At 35.3% G+C, this 15,655-nt stretch overlaps 1 protein-coding gene, 1 long non-coding RNA gene and 1 pseudogene across 2 annotated transcripts, besides 12 other annotated features; 1 reads left to right on the top strand and 2 right to left on the bottom strand.

Annotated features, from left to right (window-relative positions):
• Positions 1-330: 330 nt before the first annotated feature.
• lncRNA:CR45123 (long non-coding RNA:CR45123) lies at positions 331-781 on the bottom strand. Its single transcript, NR_123749.1, has one exon. It is a non-coding gene; the product is annotated as a long non-coding RNA:CR45123 (long non-coding RNA).
• Positions 782-2,280: 1,499 nt separating this feature from the next.
• Positions 2,281-2,357: a mobile genetic element.
• A 523-nt stretch (positions 2,358-2,880) lies between these two features.
• Positions 2,881-4,279: a mobile genetic element.
• Positions 4,280-4,348: a mobile genetic element.
• A 658-nt stretch (positions 4,349-5,006) lies between these two features.
• Positions 5,007-5,295: a mobile genetic element.
• A 1,047-nt stretch (positions 5,296-6,342) lies between these two features.
• Positions 6,343-6,693: a mobile genetic element.
• Positions 6,694-7,425: 732 nt separating this feature from the next.
• On the top strand, positions 7,426-14,969 carry fd102C (forkhead domain 102C). The gene is made up of 2 exons (NM_143694.3): positions 7,426-7,663; positions 12,884-14,969. Exon 2 carries the CDS (start codon positions 12,947-12,949, stop codon positions 14,744-14,746), a length of 1,800 nt encoding a protein of 599 aa, NP_651951.1. The 5' UTR covers positions 7,426-7,663; positions 12,884-12,946; the 3' UTR covers positions 14,747-14,969.
• On the bottom strand, positions 7,982-8,681 carry CR33797 (annotated as a pseudogene).
• Positions 8,987-9,119: a mobile genetic element.
• Positions 9,260-10,213: a mobile genetic element.
• Positions 10,230-11,957: a mobile genetic element.
• Positions 12,040-12,329: a mobile genetic element.
• Positions 12,404-12,494: a mobile genetic element.
• A 239-nt stretch (positions 14,970-15,208) lies between the features above and the next one.
• Positions 15,209-15,278: a mobile genetic element.
• Positions 15,279-15,326: 48 nt separating this feature from the next.
• Positions 15,327-15,655: part of a mobile genetic element that runs on past the window's edge.

Genomic DNA, 15,655 nt, shown 5'->3' with positions numbered 1-15,655 from the left:
AGTAATAGGATATACTATCAAAAATATAGAGTTGGAAACTCTCACTTATTACAGTTCCATAAAAAAGTGAAATTGAGAAAAACCTGGAGCTTGGAAGTAGAGAATTTATAGGCGTTTTTCTCTTCTCCTTTTTTTGGAATCAGAATTAGTTTTACACGAGGGGAGTTAGGGACTTGGGACCCTAAATTATCCGTGAGTATGCCAATGCACGAGTCATATACATCAATGTAATGGGGGATGCTCATATTGCCCACCAAGTTTCATGGCTTCCATTTCCCAATGGAGTTTATTGGTTGTAAACGGATTGTAAGCTCAGAGTACTTATACACTGGCTTCGGAAGATCTTGCTCAGCTCCAATGGCAGCCAAATACCCTAGATAAGAATAATTGTTTTGGTAGTCACCAGCCATCAGTCAGCAGCCACCACCCACTGCCTACATCACTTGTCCACATTTAAAGTCGCCCTGACCCATCCTCAATTATATTCAGCAGCGCCGTTTCATTTATTTCATTAGTGTCCTGTTCCTCTTCTTCACATCTCTGATACGCCTTATTGTTGGTGTTATCCTTGCATGACTGATGTCGCTGTTGCTCCGTTACTGTTAAAATTACACATTTTTGTGGTTGCTTCCTGCTGTGCGTGCGTCTTGGGATTAGCTGGCCTTTGTCCTTGTCCCAGACCTGGTTCTCTAGTTGTTTAAAAACCGTTTAACGATTTCCCGTCGGCGAGCAGTGCCAATCTTGTTCTTGCCTTTCAGCTAATAGGAAATAAGCAAGAAAAATGCACTCATAAAAATGTACTAGTTTTTGAAAGTGCGAGGTTTTTTTTGGCCACTTTTAATATTGGTATGAAGCTCTCGGAGGCAATCTATATTTTAATTCAAATGCTTATTATGTCACATACTTATTTTACATTAGTCATTGGGTCGAAACTCTTATTTATTACATTGCTTTTACTGAAAACAGTTAAAGAACGATAAACGCATAAAAATACCCATTCAACGAGTTCTTAAATAGTATTATAGCTATATACTATTATAGTATATATTTTATACTATATAAATCGTTGTATTATTATTATTATTATTATTCTTTTTATTGTTATTATTATTATTTTTATTATGATCATTATTATAAGAATTAATATTATTATAAGTTTAATTATTATTATTATTGTTAATTTTATTATTATTTAACATAATAAACAGTATAAGTTATTGTGAATTGTTCAGCTGTTTTGGAATATACTCGAAATGTACGTAATGTAATGTAATAAATAAAACATATCTTAGTTATTTCACAATTAAATTAAATGCGGAATTATATTATAATCTACCAAAAATTACATTTTTATAACTTACTCCCTTCAATGTACGCAACGCACTAGGTAAAATTTTTTTTGCGAGTGTAGGTAACTACCCCTGTTTCTGATTTCGTTTGCTGTCACGGTTTTATATATGTATGTATATGCATATTCTCTTGTTGGATTAGACCTAATACGTTAACTCCTTCGGGACTACTGATTATCAAACAATTTGCACGCATTACGGTATAATACTTGACTAGGAAATGTCGAATTACCATCAATGAGTTTAGTAGATAGGTAAATATACGAAAACATCATTTAACACCTGATTCAGAAATAAATTTTAATAACATATACAACTCAGTATGTATTCCAGGGATTACTTTTCCATTAATTGTTTTCTAACAAAGCCCTCGTCTTGATTTATTAAAAAAAAAACGGATATAAGGATTTTTTGTAAATGTTTAACTGTTACTATAGCATTCAGTATATAAAAGTCCAGATCTTATCTTTAGCGCCAGTATGTAAGTCGATAACATAACCAAAGACATAAGAATAAGAAAGAAAGAAATAAGAATAAAACAATTGAAGTTATATTTTTGATAAGAAATATATTATACTTGCCAACATGGCATTTAGTGCAACTATGTAAAATCAAATAAAAAAACCTACATATTTATATATGTATGTACTGGTAGCTATGATTACAATACGGTTAAATCGACGTGAAGATTCTAGTAATTCAAATCAAAACATGCGCCCAAATTAAAATATTCGCTAATGACTAAATGGTAATTGTTTAAATCGAATTGTTGATAGGCCCATATAAAGATCATGGAAACAATAAAAGCCGCACTCGCACTGCTCCTTAAATATCTTTAATTTTCGCATTTTTATACCCGTTACCCGTAGGATGATTTGGTTACTACAAAGTGTAGTTACAATTTTATAATTATTTTCCAAAGCCGGTAATTCAGAAAAGGTGGAAATTTCTCGTTCCCACTTACATTATCTGAGAAATGGGTATCAGATAGTCGGGAAACTTGACTATCTTATTTTTCTCTAACAGCCCCTCGGCTCTCGCGTTGTCTCTTGTTAAATTTGTTAATTAAGTAACGGGTACCTGATAGCGATTCATCTTGATTTACAATGATGCTCTGAACACAATTCGTTCTTAAGTCCTGAACTCCTAATCGAAGATGGGAAAGTAAAATTTTGTCTATTTAAAAAAATATAAAAACATAAACATGTAGTAATATATATATATATATGTATTGTAATAGTTTGCCTTCACTGGAAATTTCTTGAATTTTATTTATATGGCAAAACAACGTATATGTTTTATATATATATTTATATATATATTTATATATATATATATATTTTTATATATCATCATCATATCATATTTTAAAAACATAAACATGTAGTAATATATATATATATATGTATTGTAATAGTTTGCCTTCACTGGAAATTTCTTGAATTTTATTTATATGGCAAAACAACGTATATGTTTTATATATATATTTATATATATATTTATATATATATATATATTTTTATATATCATCGGACATTTTTTTATAATTTTATAATATCATTAGGTATTTAATTTCAAACAATTCAACAAATGTTTCACTTTTATTTCTTCAATAGTTTCGAAAATATAGAAAATATAAAACAACATAATAGGCAGAAATTCTGGTGTTCAATGAAATAGCAGTGCTATGAAAAAATAGTAACAAAATTCTTTTTACTACGTTAATTAGGGTCTAATACTTGGTTGGATAGCCTTTGTTAGCCAGCACAGCCTTACACCCACGCGGCATGGAGTCCACCAGGTCCTGGCAACGTTTGGGAGGAATTTTTGCCCATGTATCCTGCACAACTTGGCAAATCTGAGCCTTAGACGTCGGGGACTTCTTCGACACATATTGTTTAATGTCCCCCACAGGTTTTCAATCGGGTTTAAATCGGAAGATGGCTTAGAATATGACAGTAAGACATCACTAAGTATATTTACATTTTTACAGTTTTGGTCTATAATATTATAAATCATATGTTATGGACTCATACCATTGTAAAAACCAAGCCCATACCAGGATTTTAGGTCCACAGTGATTGAAACTCTTCACTGGGTGTTTTGGGTGGTACTCCGTGTGTGGAGGTCGTCAGATATACTGTAGTGAACCTGTTCCACCAAATAACACTATTTTTGTCCCATCAGTCCAAAGGACATTACGCCATTTGGAGACTGGCCAGTTTAGGTAGGTTTTAGCGAAGCTTAAGCTTACCTTAATATGCCTTGGGCTAAGTAGGGGAACCTTTCATGGACTCCTCGCACTGAAATTTTGACGACTACTGACGTCTCCGAATAGTAACATCGCTGATTACCAAGTTCAGCTCAGACTTTACGCCTCTAAAGGATGCAAAATGATAGACTTTGCTGAAAAAAAAAATGCATCTACCCTCTATATCTGTGGTTTTACGTATGGTACCTCAATTTTCGGGCATTCATTCATTTCATTTTGGCAGAACATTCAAGGATTTTTTGAATATCCTTATATGTTTTTCCGTTCTTTCTTAGCTTAAGAATTAACTTTCTTTTCTCCTGGGAGCAGTGCTAACCCACTAAAATATAATTTTTTTTTTTAATTTAAATATACGAATTTAAATATACGAATTGACTAAACCAAACACAAATATTGATAATTTCGGGATTTTACGTTGGTCAAAACCAGACACTGCTATTCTTATGAACAGCCTAAAAGTTGTGAATTTGCTCAAGAATCTAAATAAAACAAAGGATAACATGAAAAACTAACGGGATTTTCTTTTTTCCCTATCTACACATTCTATTTAACAAAAATAAGTGGAATTAAAAGTCGACTCCGAAAAGGGAGAAGGAAAAAAACCTTTGTATTACTTTGTTTCCCTCGCACTGCTATTTTTATGAACACAGCTGTATATACTTTATATGGTCGGAAACGCTTCCTTCTGTCTGTTACATACCGTTTTACTCTACGAGTAACGGGTATAAATATAAGTTTTTTTTTAAAAATCTTTCAATCAAAAGAACAAAATTAAATTTTGCAATGTTTTCATTGTCTCTTATATTTTTTTTTCATACAACCAATATTTCCATCGACATTACAAAATGAAGATTTATAATGATTGATTACAAATTTTGGAAACTATGGAAATCTTAATTGTTCAATTATGTACATTTTTTAATAAAATAAAATTAAAATTACAATTTTATATCAACAAAAATTTTTTTGATATAAGTAAAGAAACTATACTTATAACATAAAAGCCGTTGTTATTGAAAGCGTGTTGAGTACTTTTGGGCTTGTAAAAATCAACTCCATTAATTAATAGTGCATACTACATGTATCATATTTTAACAGTATAACAGCTGAATATAGTATAGTACACACTAGTATCTCACCTATGTATTTGCATTACTGTTCACAAAATTCATCTTACTATTGAATGTAGTTTAAAAGTCAGAACGGCAATATCATATTTAAAATTATCCAAAAAAATGTATATCTGTTGTTTTGGTTCATAAATTGTTCTAATTCTTCTGAATATAGAATAAAATTGCGCAATTAATAATAAACAAAATAGAAGCTAGTTTCGGCAAGTTAAATCATTAATAATATATTTGAAAATAATTACAACAATAGTAAACAGAAAGCGTTTCCGAATTTATATAGTATGTATATTCCAAATCAGGATTAATGGTCGGAGTCGACGTGGCCATGTCCGTATGTCTGTGCAAAGACACTAGAATATTTTATTCTTATGTCTTTGGTCTGTCCGTATAAGCGGCTAGCGAGGCAGGAATTTAAAAATATAGAAAGTTGAAACATGCAGATTCCAAAGACAGATGCATAGAAATTTTGTGTTCTGGTGTTGCTACGCCCTTAATAACGTCCACAAACGGGTATCTGATAGTCAAGAAACTCGACTATAGCGTTATTTATGATTAGTTCTAAAATTTCTAAACGAAATAACGTCCTTTATAAGGAATTAATATCAGCTGTTTAGACTACCGTTTACCAAAGAACAATGTTAAGTGGTTTCCATTAGGCTGGTATTCTAAGAAACTATAGTCAGTCTCATAATAGATGCCATTGAAATCTTCCCGATTTCAGAAAAAGAGTGTCGAATACAAATAATAACAATGATACGGCCAAATTGTTTACTTATGGGTTCTGACAGACTTCGAAAGATGATATGTAAGTGTTGAATGACAAAGAGGGATTATTTGGCAAATCTTAATCATATTGCTGGCAACCTTTAAAGTGGTTGTGCGACCAGCAATCCCAGAAAGGTGGCAAGGTTACTAGGAGTCGACAAGATTAGGATTTTAACAATGAGCATACAGGCTTACAGCGCATCAACCAGAGTTAGGTAGATTTGCAACAAAACTATCTTTAAAACCCAGTACAAGTATATATGTACGTTTCTGGAGTTACTGGTCTTTTCCGCGAATGTGTTTAACGTTTACAAAACAATAAAATTCGAAAATTATAAATATAAATATAAAAATAAACGCGTTAGACTATATAAAAATTGTGGTACGTCTTACCTAGTTTTATTCCAGCTTCCTTTCTTAATTTAATTCAAATTTGTTGTCAAATGCTTCGGTTTAATGCTTTCCTACGTTGAACCCAAGTTTATTGCACTTGCCAACAATGAAAAGGTTATAAGAGTTCTGTATGTAAAAATCGTATAATATAAGTTTTTTAACGAAAAATTTTGGGGTTGCCTAATGATAAACTATAGCTTATTTTTAAATAATTTATTTAATAGTGGATCCGGGAAATAGTAATATAAATAAAGGAAAATCGGTATACAATTTTAATTTTCTAATTATAATTAATTTTCTGAGATATTGAGGAATAAAATGAGAAAAAATTTAACAATTTTTAAAAGTGTGGGCGTGACTGTTTTAGGCGTGACCATAGTATTTTTGGTATACCGAAAGGAATTGGCATGACAAACAATAAAAGCAAATAAGCAGTTTTGGGCGGTTTGTGGGCGTTGGACTGGGCGTGGAAAAAATAATTTTGAAAATCGATAGAAATTAGGATAACTAAGAAAAATATAAGAAAATATCGAACATTTTTTCAAAAATGTGGGCGTGGCAGTTTTGGGCGGTTTTCAGATAAGCAACAACATGGATCAACAAACTTGCGATGCGTCTTTGTCTAAAGAATCTGTATTCTTTATCTACCTTTTCTCTTTTAAAGTTATATTATTATTATTCTAGTGTCTTTGGCCCGATCAACTTGGCTATCCTGATCCAGAAGATATAAACATGGTCAGAAACACTTACTTCTGTCTGTTACATACATGTCAACTAATCTAGTTTATCCTTTTTCCCAACGAGTAGTGGGTATAAAAAGGACTACAGGCGTTTAATAATACTATTACAAAAGAGTTGTTGCCTTGCCGACAAAAGAGGAATTGACAATTTTACACCGTCTACATATATAAATCGACTAGCTAAGCTGGGTATTCTAGCGCTATTCTTTTTTTTTGTTTTTATAGAGCACTTTAAGAACTGATATAAATCCATGTTAAGATGTCGTAAAAATTTATGGAAAACGGGTTCTGCATTTGCACTATATTTATTTTAGTTCTATTATAAAATATAAATCTGTAAATGAGCAATCTTATGGTGCTCTTATAGATTACACACGATGCAGATTCGGTATACTTTATATCCAAATATATAAACAAACATTAAATAAACTTTCTATTATGTATTTTGGAGATGTATGTATACACCGCGCGTTCTACAAAAAGAGTAAAAGTCCACTCTGCGATTTTCATATATCGGATCAAGTGCTAAAACAAGATGGGTGTAGGTGTAATTGGTCGAGCCCCTTTTAACTTTTAAGAGGCCCAACAGAGACAGCGCTAATACCATCAATGGCCTGAAGAGGACAGGCCACACAGCATCGAATATTTGAATGTCACCCTGAGAGCCCGTGATGTTTTCGACCAATGGAAAGCGCTGGGTAAGACAGGGCGTGGCCTAAACCGCGTTCGTGCTACTTGCACCCTAATGGGCAAGCCCTCAGCCATTTTCGCCCGACTCAGACATAGTTTGAGCACCGCGTCGACCGCACGTTCCTGTTTTTCACAAAAATCTCGATTGATGAAACTTTAAAGAAAGTCACATTAAAGCCAGTGTATATTCGTATTTATATTTGTGCTATAATCGTGTTTTTATGAATAGTTATAGTTTCCCATTTATTGACAGTGTTAAGCAGTTTTTGTCGGAAGTAATTATTGGAGTCATGCTTTAATTATACAATTATATGCAGATAAATCGTAAGTTTAGACGGTAAATATGTTATAAAATACAGGAGCACTAAAAAACAAATATTTATTTTTATACATATACTATTTATAAATATCCATTATATAATAAAAAGTGTCATCTATCCCGGAGTAATTTACTATAATCACCTTGTTTTAATCAAAGAATTGAAGAATTAAAGAAGAGTTTACGTTAAATGAACCACTGGCAAGCTGAGTATTTACCGACAGATTCTTAAAAACGAAATTAAAATAGTCCAGTTCCTCCCGATAAAATTAAAAAACAAGTATTTTTCACAAGTGTATGTACTTACCTATAGAAATAAAAATAGTGCCAAAAAGGCGTTACCAAGCCTTTAATTTGTGGCCAGTAATGCGATGACGACAAAATTGTTTTAGAACTAACTTGCACAGCTGTATACTTAATTGCAAGAACAGGCGGATTGACGGACGGACATGGCTCGATCGAGTGACTAATCAAGAATATGAATATATATGTTTATACTTTAAACGGCCGAAAAATGCTCCAAAGGAAAATACAGACAGAGTTGATGCGAAGATAATTCCACAGCCACTTAATGGAAAACTGTTTGACCATTAAACCAACCGTGCCCTGCACAATGGATCTCTGGTCGCTGGACTTTTTGAAATGATTGATTATCGAGGACTTTCCGCTGTTGTCCAGTCGCAGCACTAGAATCGTCATCTTATCCTTTTTAATCTTTATCAAATCGGCCAAATTGTGCAATATTCCCATTCTACTGGCGAACAGGCATCAATTTTATTATGTTTACCGCGATTTTCCTGACATGTTTGGCCCTGCAAAGGACTTTCAATTGCAATGGCCACCCGCTTGGTGTTGGCATCGATTTACAGAAACTAATGGCCATCTTCAACTTTGGTATGACTACTCAAATCGGACGACAATATCAGATAATCAGCCCCACAGGAAGATCGTGTCAACCTCTTAAATTTTTGCTAGTTCAAACAAATTTTTAATATTTATTTTGTTACTATTTTGTGGACCGCGTTTTATAATTTTGATTTCTAAATACGATCCGTTCAAATTGAATTTAACATTTCATTGGATAAGATCATCCAAAGCAAAAGTGGCTGTAGTGGAGGAGTAACATACAGAGGTGGTCAAAAGTATTTAAATACTTTTTTTGTGTAAATACTTTTGAACACCTCTTTATAACATTATAATATAACATTAACATATGATTAAAAACTTTACAGAACCTCACAGCAAGGTAAACAGATGGTCGTAATAAGACCCTCTTGCATTAGCTGAGGAACTGATCAACCAAGTCACATCATAATCAAACCAAAATACAACAAGAGAGAGTGCTATAGTCGAGTTCCTCGACTATCAGATACCCGTTACTCAGCTAGTGTGAATGCAAACTCGAAATTTCATAATTTTTCTGGGATATCGATAGATATTGGGAAGTAAAATGAGAAAAAATTTAAAAATTGTTCCATATTGTGGGAGTGAACGGTTCGGCGGCTTCAAAAACGTTTTTGGCAAATCTATAGAAATTTACACGACTAATGAATCTATAGAAAGATCTATCGATCAATTTTTCAAAAATGTGGGAGGCAGTTTTAAAAAGGAAGGCAAAACATATAAGGACATTCAAAAAACCCGTGAATGTTCTGCCAAAATGGTATCCGATGCCATTAAATATGAATGAAAGCCCAAAACCCGTAGTGACATACGTCCATCCACAGATATAGAGGATCGACGCATAGTTCGTCACAGCAATGTCAATCCTTTTGCATCCTCTAGGGTCAAAAAGTCTGAGCCGAACTTGAGAATCAGCTCTTTTACAATTCGGAGACGACTACTAAATCAAAATTGTAGTGCGAGGAGTTCACGAAAGGTTCCCACTTAGCCCAAGGCATATTAAGGCAAGGTTAAGCTTCGCTAAAACCTACCTAAACTGGCCAGTCTCCAAATGGAGTAATATCCTTTGGACTGATGGGTCAAAAATAGTGCTATTTGGTGGAACTGGTTCACGACAGTATGTCCGACGATCGCCAAACACGGAGTACCATCCAAAACACCCACTCAAGACTTTAAAACATGGTGGACCTAAAATCCTGGTGTAGGCTTTTTTTTTACAATGGTATGAGTCCAAAACATTTGATTTATGGTATTATACACCAAAACGCATACATATGTAAATATACTAAGTAATGTCTTACTGTCATGCTCTGAATGGAATATGCCCTTAACATTGACATTCCAACAGGATAATGATCCGAAACACACAAGCAAATCGGCTAAGAATTGGTTCACCTAAAATAGAATAGAGGTAATGCCGTGGCCAGCACCATCTTCCGATTTAAACCCGATTGAAAACCTGTGGGGGACATTAAACAATATGAGTAGAAGAACTCCCCGACGTGTAAGGCTCAGCTTTGGCAAGTTTTACAGGATGGATGGTCAAAAAACCCCAAACGTTGCCAGGATCTGCCCATTAGAACTGTATCAAAGGATTTTGTATCTTAAACTCGTAGGTCCCAAGCACTGCTTCAATTAACACAGCTGTACATACATAAAACTGTGTATACAGAGGTGGTCAAAAGTATTTTCACAACGCACAATATTTGCAAACTTCAACTTCTTTTTGTTATATTTCTTCTTGTTGTTGTCCGATTTGCCTGAAATAGTTCTTATCGCTTAGCTTGATCTATGCAGAAGGTAGTCGAAAAGAAATACGAAAGATAACGGTTCATAGTACAAAGCTTAAAGCAAAAGAAAATATGCATGCAAGTTGTCAATAGTATTTTCACATGTTTATTGCGCTTCAAAAGTATTTTCACTCAACTTAATTTAGTAAATTTCAGCTTAACATCTAATTTCAACATAAGAATTTCTTTATTTTATATAAATACAATACTAATATTTTGTAACACCACCTTTGGCATCAATAACTGCTTGAAGTCTTTTTGGTATTGACCTTACCAAAGTTTGTGCAAATTCTAATGTCAATTTGGACCAAATCTCCGCTATTTCAATGATGGCTCCCTCTCGTTTTCTATTTTTATCAATAGTTCGTTGGTTTTTAATAAAAGCCCAAACGTTTTCAATGATATTAAGGTCTGGGCTTTGGGGGGGCCACGGAAGAACCGCCAGATTAAGGTCGTTTAAAAATTTTGTTGGTATCCTACCCTTATGGCATGGAGCATTGTCCTGCTGAAGAATCCATTCAGTAGTTGGAAAAAGTCTATTTCCAGACGTAAAAGCATGGTTGTTTAAGATAAGAAGGTATCCGTTCTGATTTAAAGTACCTTCTATCGGTACCAAGTCTCCGAATCCATAATAGGAAAGACATCCCCAAAACATGACTGTGCCCCCACCAAATCTATTGGTTGGCTGGGCTGCCAAATGCTTTTGATTATTTTTCAAATGCATAAAATGCTTGCTGTATGACCCCTGGTACTGAAATGCAGACTCATCAGTCCATAAAATATTAAACCAAAAGTCAAGAGGCTTCTTAACATATTCCAACGCAAATCGAAGACGTTTTGTTTTGTTGGTTGGTGTGATCTCAATCGTTTTGCGAACAAAGTATGTCTTAAAATCAGCTTCTTTTAGCCTGCGACGAATTGTAGAACTACTAACTTGTTTGCCAATTGTATTTTTTGATTCTAAGGCAATTTTTACCGGACTGGCACTAGGATTCTTCGCCACAACTCCAAGTATTTGCCTGCATTGCCTTTGGTCCAGCACAGGTTTTCGGCCTGATCTTTTTTTATTTTTTAATGTGCCAACTGTATCAAACTTTTTTATTAAGTAGTAGACAGTTCTACGCGAAATTTGATATATTTCAGCTATTTTGGCCGCAGGTGTACCGGCTTTAAACCTAGCAACAATACCAGCCCGGGCCTCAACTGTTAACTCTTTTGTTTTGGGCATTTTATTTAATAACTGTAATAGGAAAATGATTAAATCTAATTTTTATTCAATAATTTAAATGTATTTAAGCAAACAAACCGGCACTTGTCACTCTAAACCAATCACTGAAGAAGAAATTGCGTTGTGAAAATAATTGTGATGCGACGAAACCGTGTGCAAATACTTCTGACAACTGATAAAGATCTCTTCATTTGCCTCTTCCTTGCGCATAGGAACAGTTATTTTTTCAATTCTTCTTTCATCTGACTCTGCATAGGTTTGAATTTGCAAAAGCAAAAGTTTTTTTGCATTTCACCTCCCCCCACTTGCTGCACAAGCAACTGTTTGTGACCCATGCACAAAAATGCACTTTGTGAAAATAATTTTGACCATGACTGTATGTACCTTTACTTCAATTGCCGAGTCAGCTGTTACTCGTAGAGTAGAAGGGTATACTAGATTCGTTGAAAAGTATGTAACATGATCAGGATCAATAGCCGTGTCGATCTGACCCTGTGCGTCTGTCCGTCCGTATGGACATCGAGATCTCAGGAACTGTAAAAAGCTAAGAGCTAGAACTGTAGTAGCTAGATTCTAGAGACATAGACGCAACTCAAGTTTGTTAAACTGATAAGCATGCTGCCACGTCCACTCTAACGCCCACAAACCGACCAGAACTGTCACTTTTGAAAAATGTTTTAATATTTTTTCAAATTTTTTATTAGTTTTGTAAATTTCTATCGATTTGCCAAAAAACTTTTTGCCAAGCCCACTCTAACGACCACTTACCGACCAAAACGGACACGCCAATACCAAAGACACTAGAATATTGTAGTAGAATCTTTGCCCATACTATTGAAAAATGTGCTGATTTTTTAAATATTTTTTTAGTCATGTTAATTTTTATCGATTTGCCTAAAACTTTTTGCCACGCCCACTCTAACGCCAACAAGTAACACAAACAAAAAATGTTTTCTTATTTTATTCACAACATCTAAATCACAGAAAAATTATGAAGTTACGCGCAATAACATGAAACTAGAAAGTTGAGATTCACCATGCATATTCTAGAGACCTATGATTCAAGTTTGTTTCGAAAATTTTACTACAAACTGCCCAAGGCTGCCACACCAACAGTTTTGAAAAATACTTTTTTTTCCTCATTTTTATATAAGTCTTAACAGTTTCCATCCATAGGCTGCAAATATTTAGTCTCGTCCACAAACGGCGAAGGCTCCCATGCCGACGATTTCGTATATATGTATCATTTTCTTTTTTATATGGTTGCCTATGTAAATATAATAAACTTATTTTATTTTAAACAGGTCGAATTGGATGGTCTTCGATAGTGTCACCAATGTCGTTTTAGTGTGAATGTTAAGTAGGAAATGGCGCACTCTGACATATGTGCTTTACAGACGACCACTGCTGACCAGGATCAGGGAACGTCTTCAAGGGACAGCAATGTTCCCAAGCCGTCTTTGCCCAACATCTACCCACTTGGAACGACAAGAACTTCACAAGCTCAATCAACGACGATGACTTTGGAACAATACCGCCTCCAGCTGTATAACTATGCACTCAATATTGAACGACTACGCTGCCCCCAATATGGTGGGACGGGTGGCAGTGGAGCTAGTGCTCCTTGGTTGCATTTAAGCCCCTACGGACACCATGGCTCAGGCAGTCTTCCATCAGTTAATCGAATGGCCGCTCTTTCAACAATTTCCCTCTTCCCACAAACGCAACGCATTTTTCAACCTGAGGAGCCTAAACCGCAACACAGCTATATTGGTTTGATTGCCATGGCCATATTGAGCTCAACTGATATGAAGTTGGTTCTCTCAGACATTTATCAATATATTTTGGATAATTATCCTTACTTTAGAAGTCGGGGGCCGGGATGGAGAAACTCCATCAGGCACAATCTCTCTCTAAATGATTGCTTTATCAAATCTGGACGAAGTGCAAATGGCAAAGGGCACTACTGGGCAATACATCCAGCCAACATGGAGGATTTTCGCAAAGGGGATTTTAGACGTCGCAAGGCGCAGCGTAAGGTCCGAAAGCATATGGGTCTATCGGTGGATGACGCCAGCACTGACTCGCCCAGCCCGCCGCCTTTGGATCTTACAACTCCACCCCCACCGAGTTCCCAGTCTGCTCTGCAACTATCTGCCCTGGGTTATCCATACCACCAGCACTATATCGGCCAATTCTTTAACAGGAGCTCAGCACCTGGTATGACGCATTATTCCCCACCAGATCCAGCCTTGTTAATGCAACGACAAGAGGCGAATAACCTAGATCAGACAATCCAACCAACTCAGCTCCAGCAGCCACATTCCCATCATCAGCACTTTGCCTATATCAACTCCACCACGACAACAACAATCGCGAATATGTTTTCGCAGACGCGGAAGCGCCAGTTTGACGTGGCTTCGCTACTGGCACCCGATGTCCAAATCGTTGATATTGTCTCTGAAGACCAGGAGTCGTCAGTTACGCCAACCACTTCGGCGAGGACAACAACTCAAACTCATCATACTGTCATTACCAAGCAAACAATACACCGCGAAGTTGTGTTGGGATTAGAAAAACCTGTGCAAGATGCAGACATAGACGCTGATATTGATGTAGAAGTTAATGTCGACGTGGTAGACGATAGCATTATTCCTGATACTGATTCTTATACGGATGGGGAAGACAGGAAAAAAACAAGGGGCACTTTGAAGCAAATATTTTCCATTGAGGACAATAACTCGTACCTAATCGATGGCAGGCTATCTTCATTTGATGCCGATCCCGATCATGACCCCGACCACGATCCAGAAGACCTTGAACAGCACAACTTTTCAATTGCCAGCTCCGCAGCCAGGTCCTTGGGTAGCAGTAGTAGCCAACACGAGGAGTCAAGCTCACTTGAGGAATGTCCTATACAAGAGTGCATTGTCGCGCCCCAAACTGCACTCATATCGTCAATGGCTACTGCGAAAACATCAACCCTGTCAGTTCCCATTTCAGATGCGTATCTTGAACTGAACCAGGTTGATCAACACATGCTTAGTAGGTACTACGGGTCGTATATTGCCGCAGCTGCACGACGAGCAAGTATAGATGCATCAAATACTTCGCGCACTTCCTCTATTACGCCGCCTCCAAAAATAGAAATTCTCTCGCAAAAGTAAAAGATAATTTCATTGGCAAGAAACTACAATAAAAGAACTAATTGTCTAAAGTTATATAACAAACAATATTAAAAACTGACCACCCACCCACAAAATTTCATACCATAAATTTATATTTATTAAATAGAGTTCTTTCAATGTAGACTAATATTTAAACGTGCATAACAAATGTTAAAATATTGTTAAACTTCATAGATTTCAAAATAAATTTAGTGAACAAAACAATTCAAATTTCTGTCATCTTGATATTAAAAAGGTTACATTTTCAGCACGGTTCCAGTTCTAGTCATTACAAATCTTTAGCACACAAAATGCCGGGTCTGACCAAGAAAAATGAGTACTCAAGACTTTATTTTAATTATATCTTTCTGTTTATTAATAAATAACAATTATCAAAAATGCATGGGTCTCAGATACTTTGGGCTACTAAGGAGAATAAAATGAGAAACAAATTTGAAATCGTTTAAAAGTGTGTGGGCGTGACCGTTTTCGGCGGTTTGTGGGCGTTAGAGTGGGGGTGGCAACATGGGTCAACAATATGGTTGGAAACGCTTCCTTCTTAGTCGTACTCTACGAGTATAAGGGATAACGATATAGTCGAGATCCTAGACCATCAAATACCCGTTACTCAGCTAGTGGGTTTGATAAACATAACATTTCAACATTTTTGGACATCGACAGAAATTGGCATAAAAATAATTCATCTAAAAAACCCAAAATGTATAAAATGACAGTTTGAGCGGCTTGTGGATGCTGAATGGACTTGGTTGAAATGCTAATGCACATAATATAACGAAAAAATTATGAAATTATATTTCAAAAGTGTGAGCGTGGCAATTAGTTTTTTTGCAAGTGGATATAAATTTAGAAGACTAATGAAAATTAAAATATCAGCACAATTTTCAAAGT

Source organism: Drosophila melanogaster, chromosome 4 (assembly GCF_000001215.4).
Source record: "Drosophila melanogaster chromosome 4".
NCBI lineage: Eukaryota > Metazoa > Arthropoda > Insecta > Diptera > Drosophilidae > Drosophila > Drosophila melanogaster.
This window is presented reverse-complemented; position numbering and strand designations above follow the sequence as displayed.

Excerpts from the sequence above, each read along its gene's own strand:
- fd102C (NM_143694.3), top strand. The coding sequence starts at position 12,947 with ATGGCGCACTCTGACATATGTGCTTTACAGACGACCACTGCTGACCAG.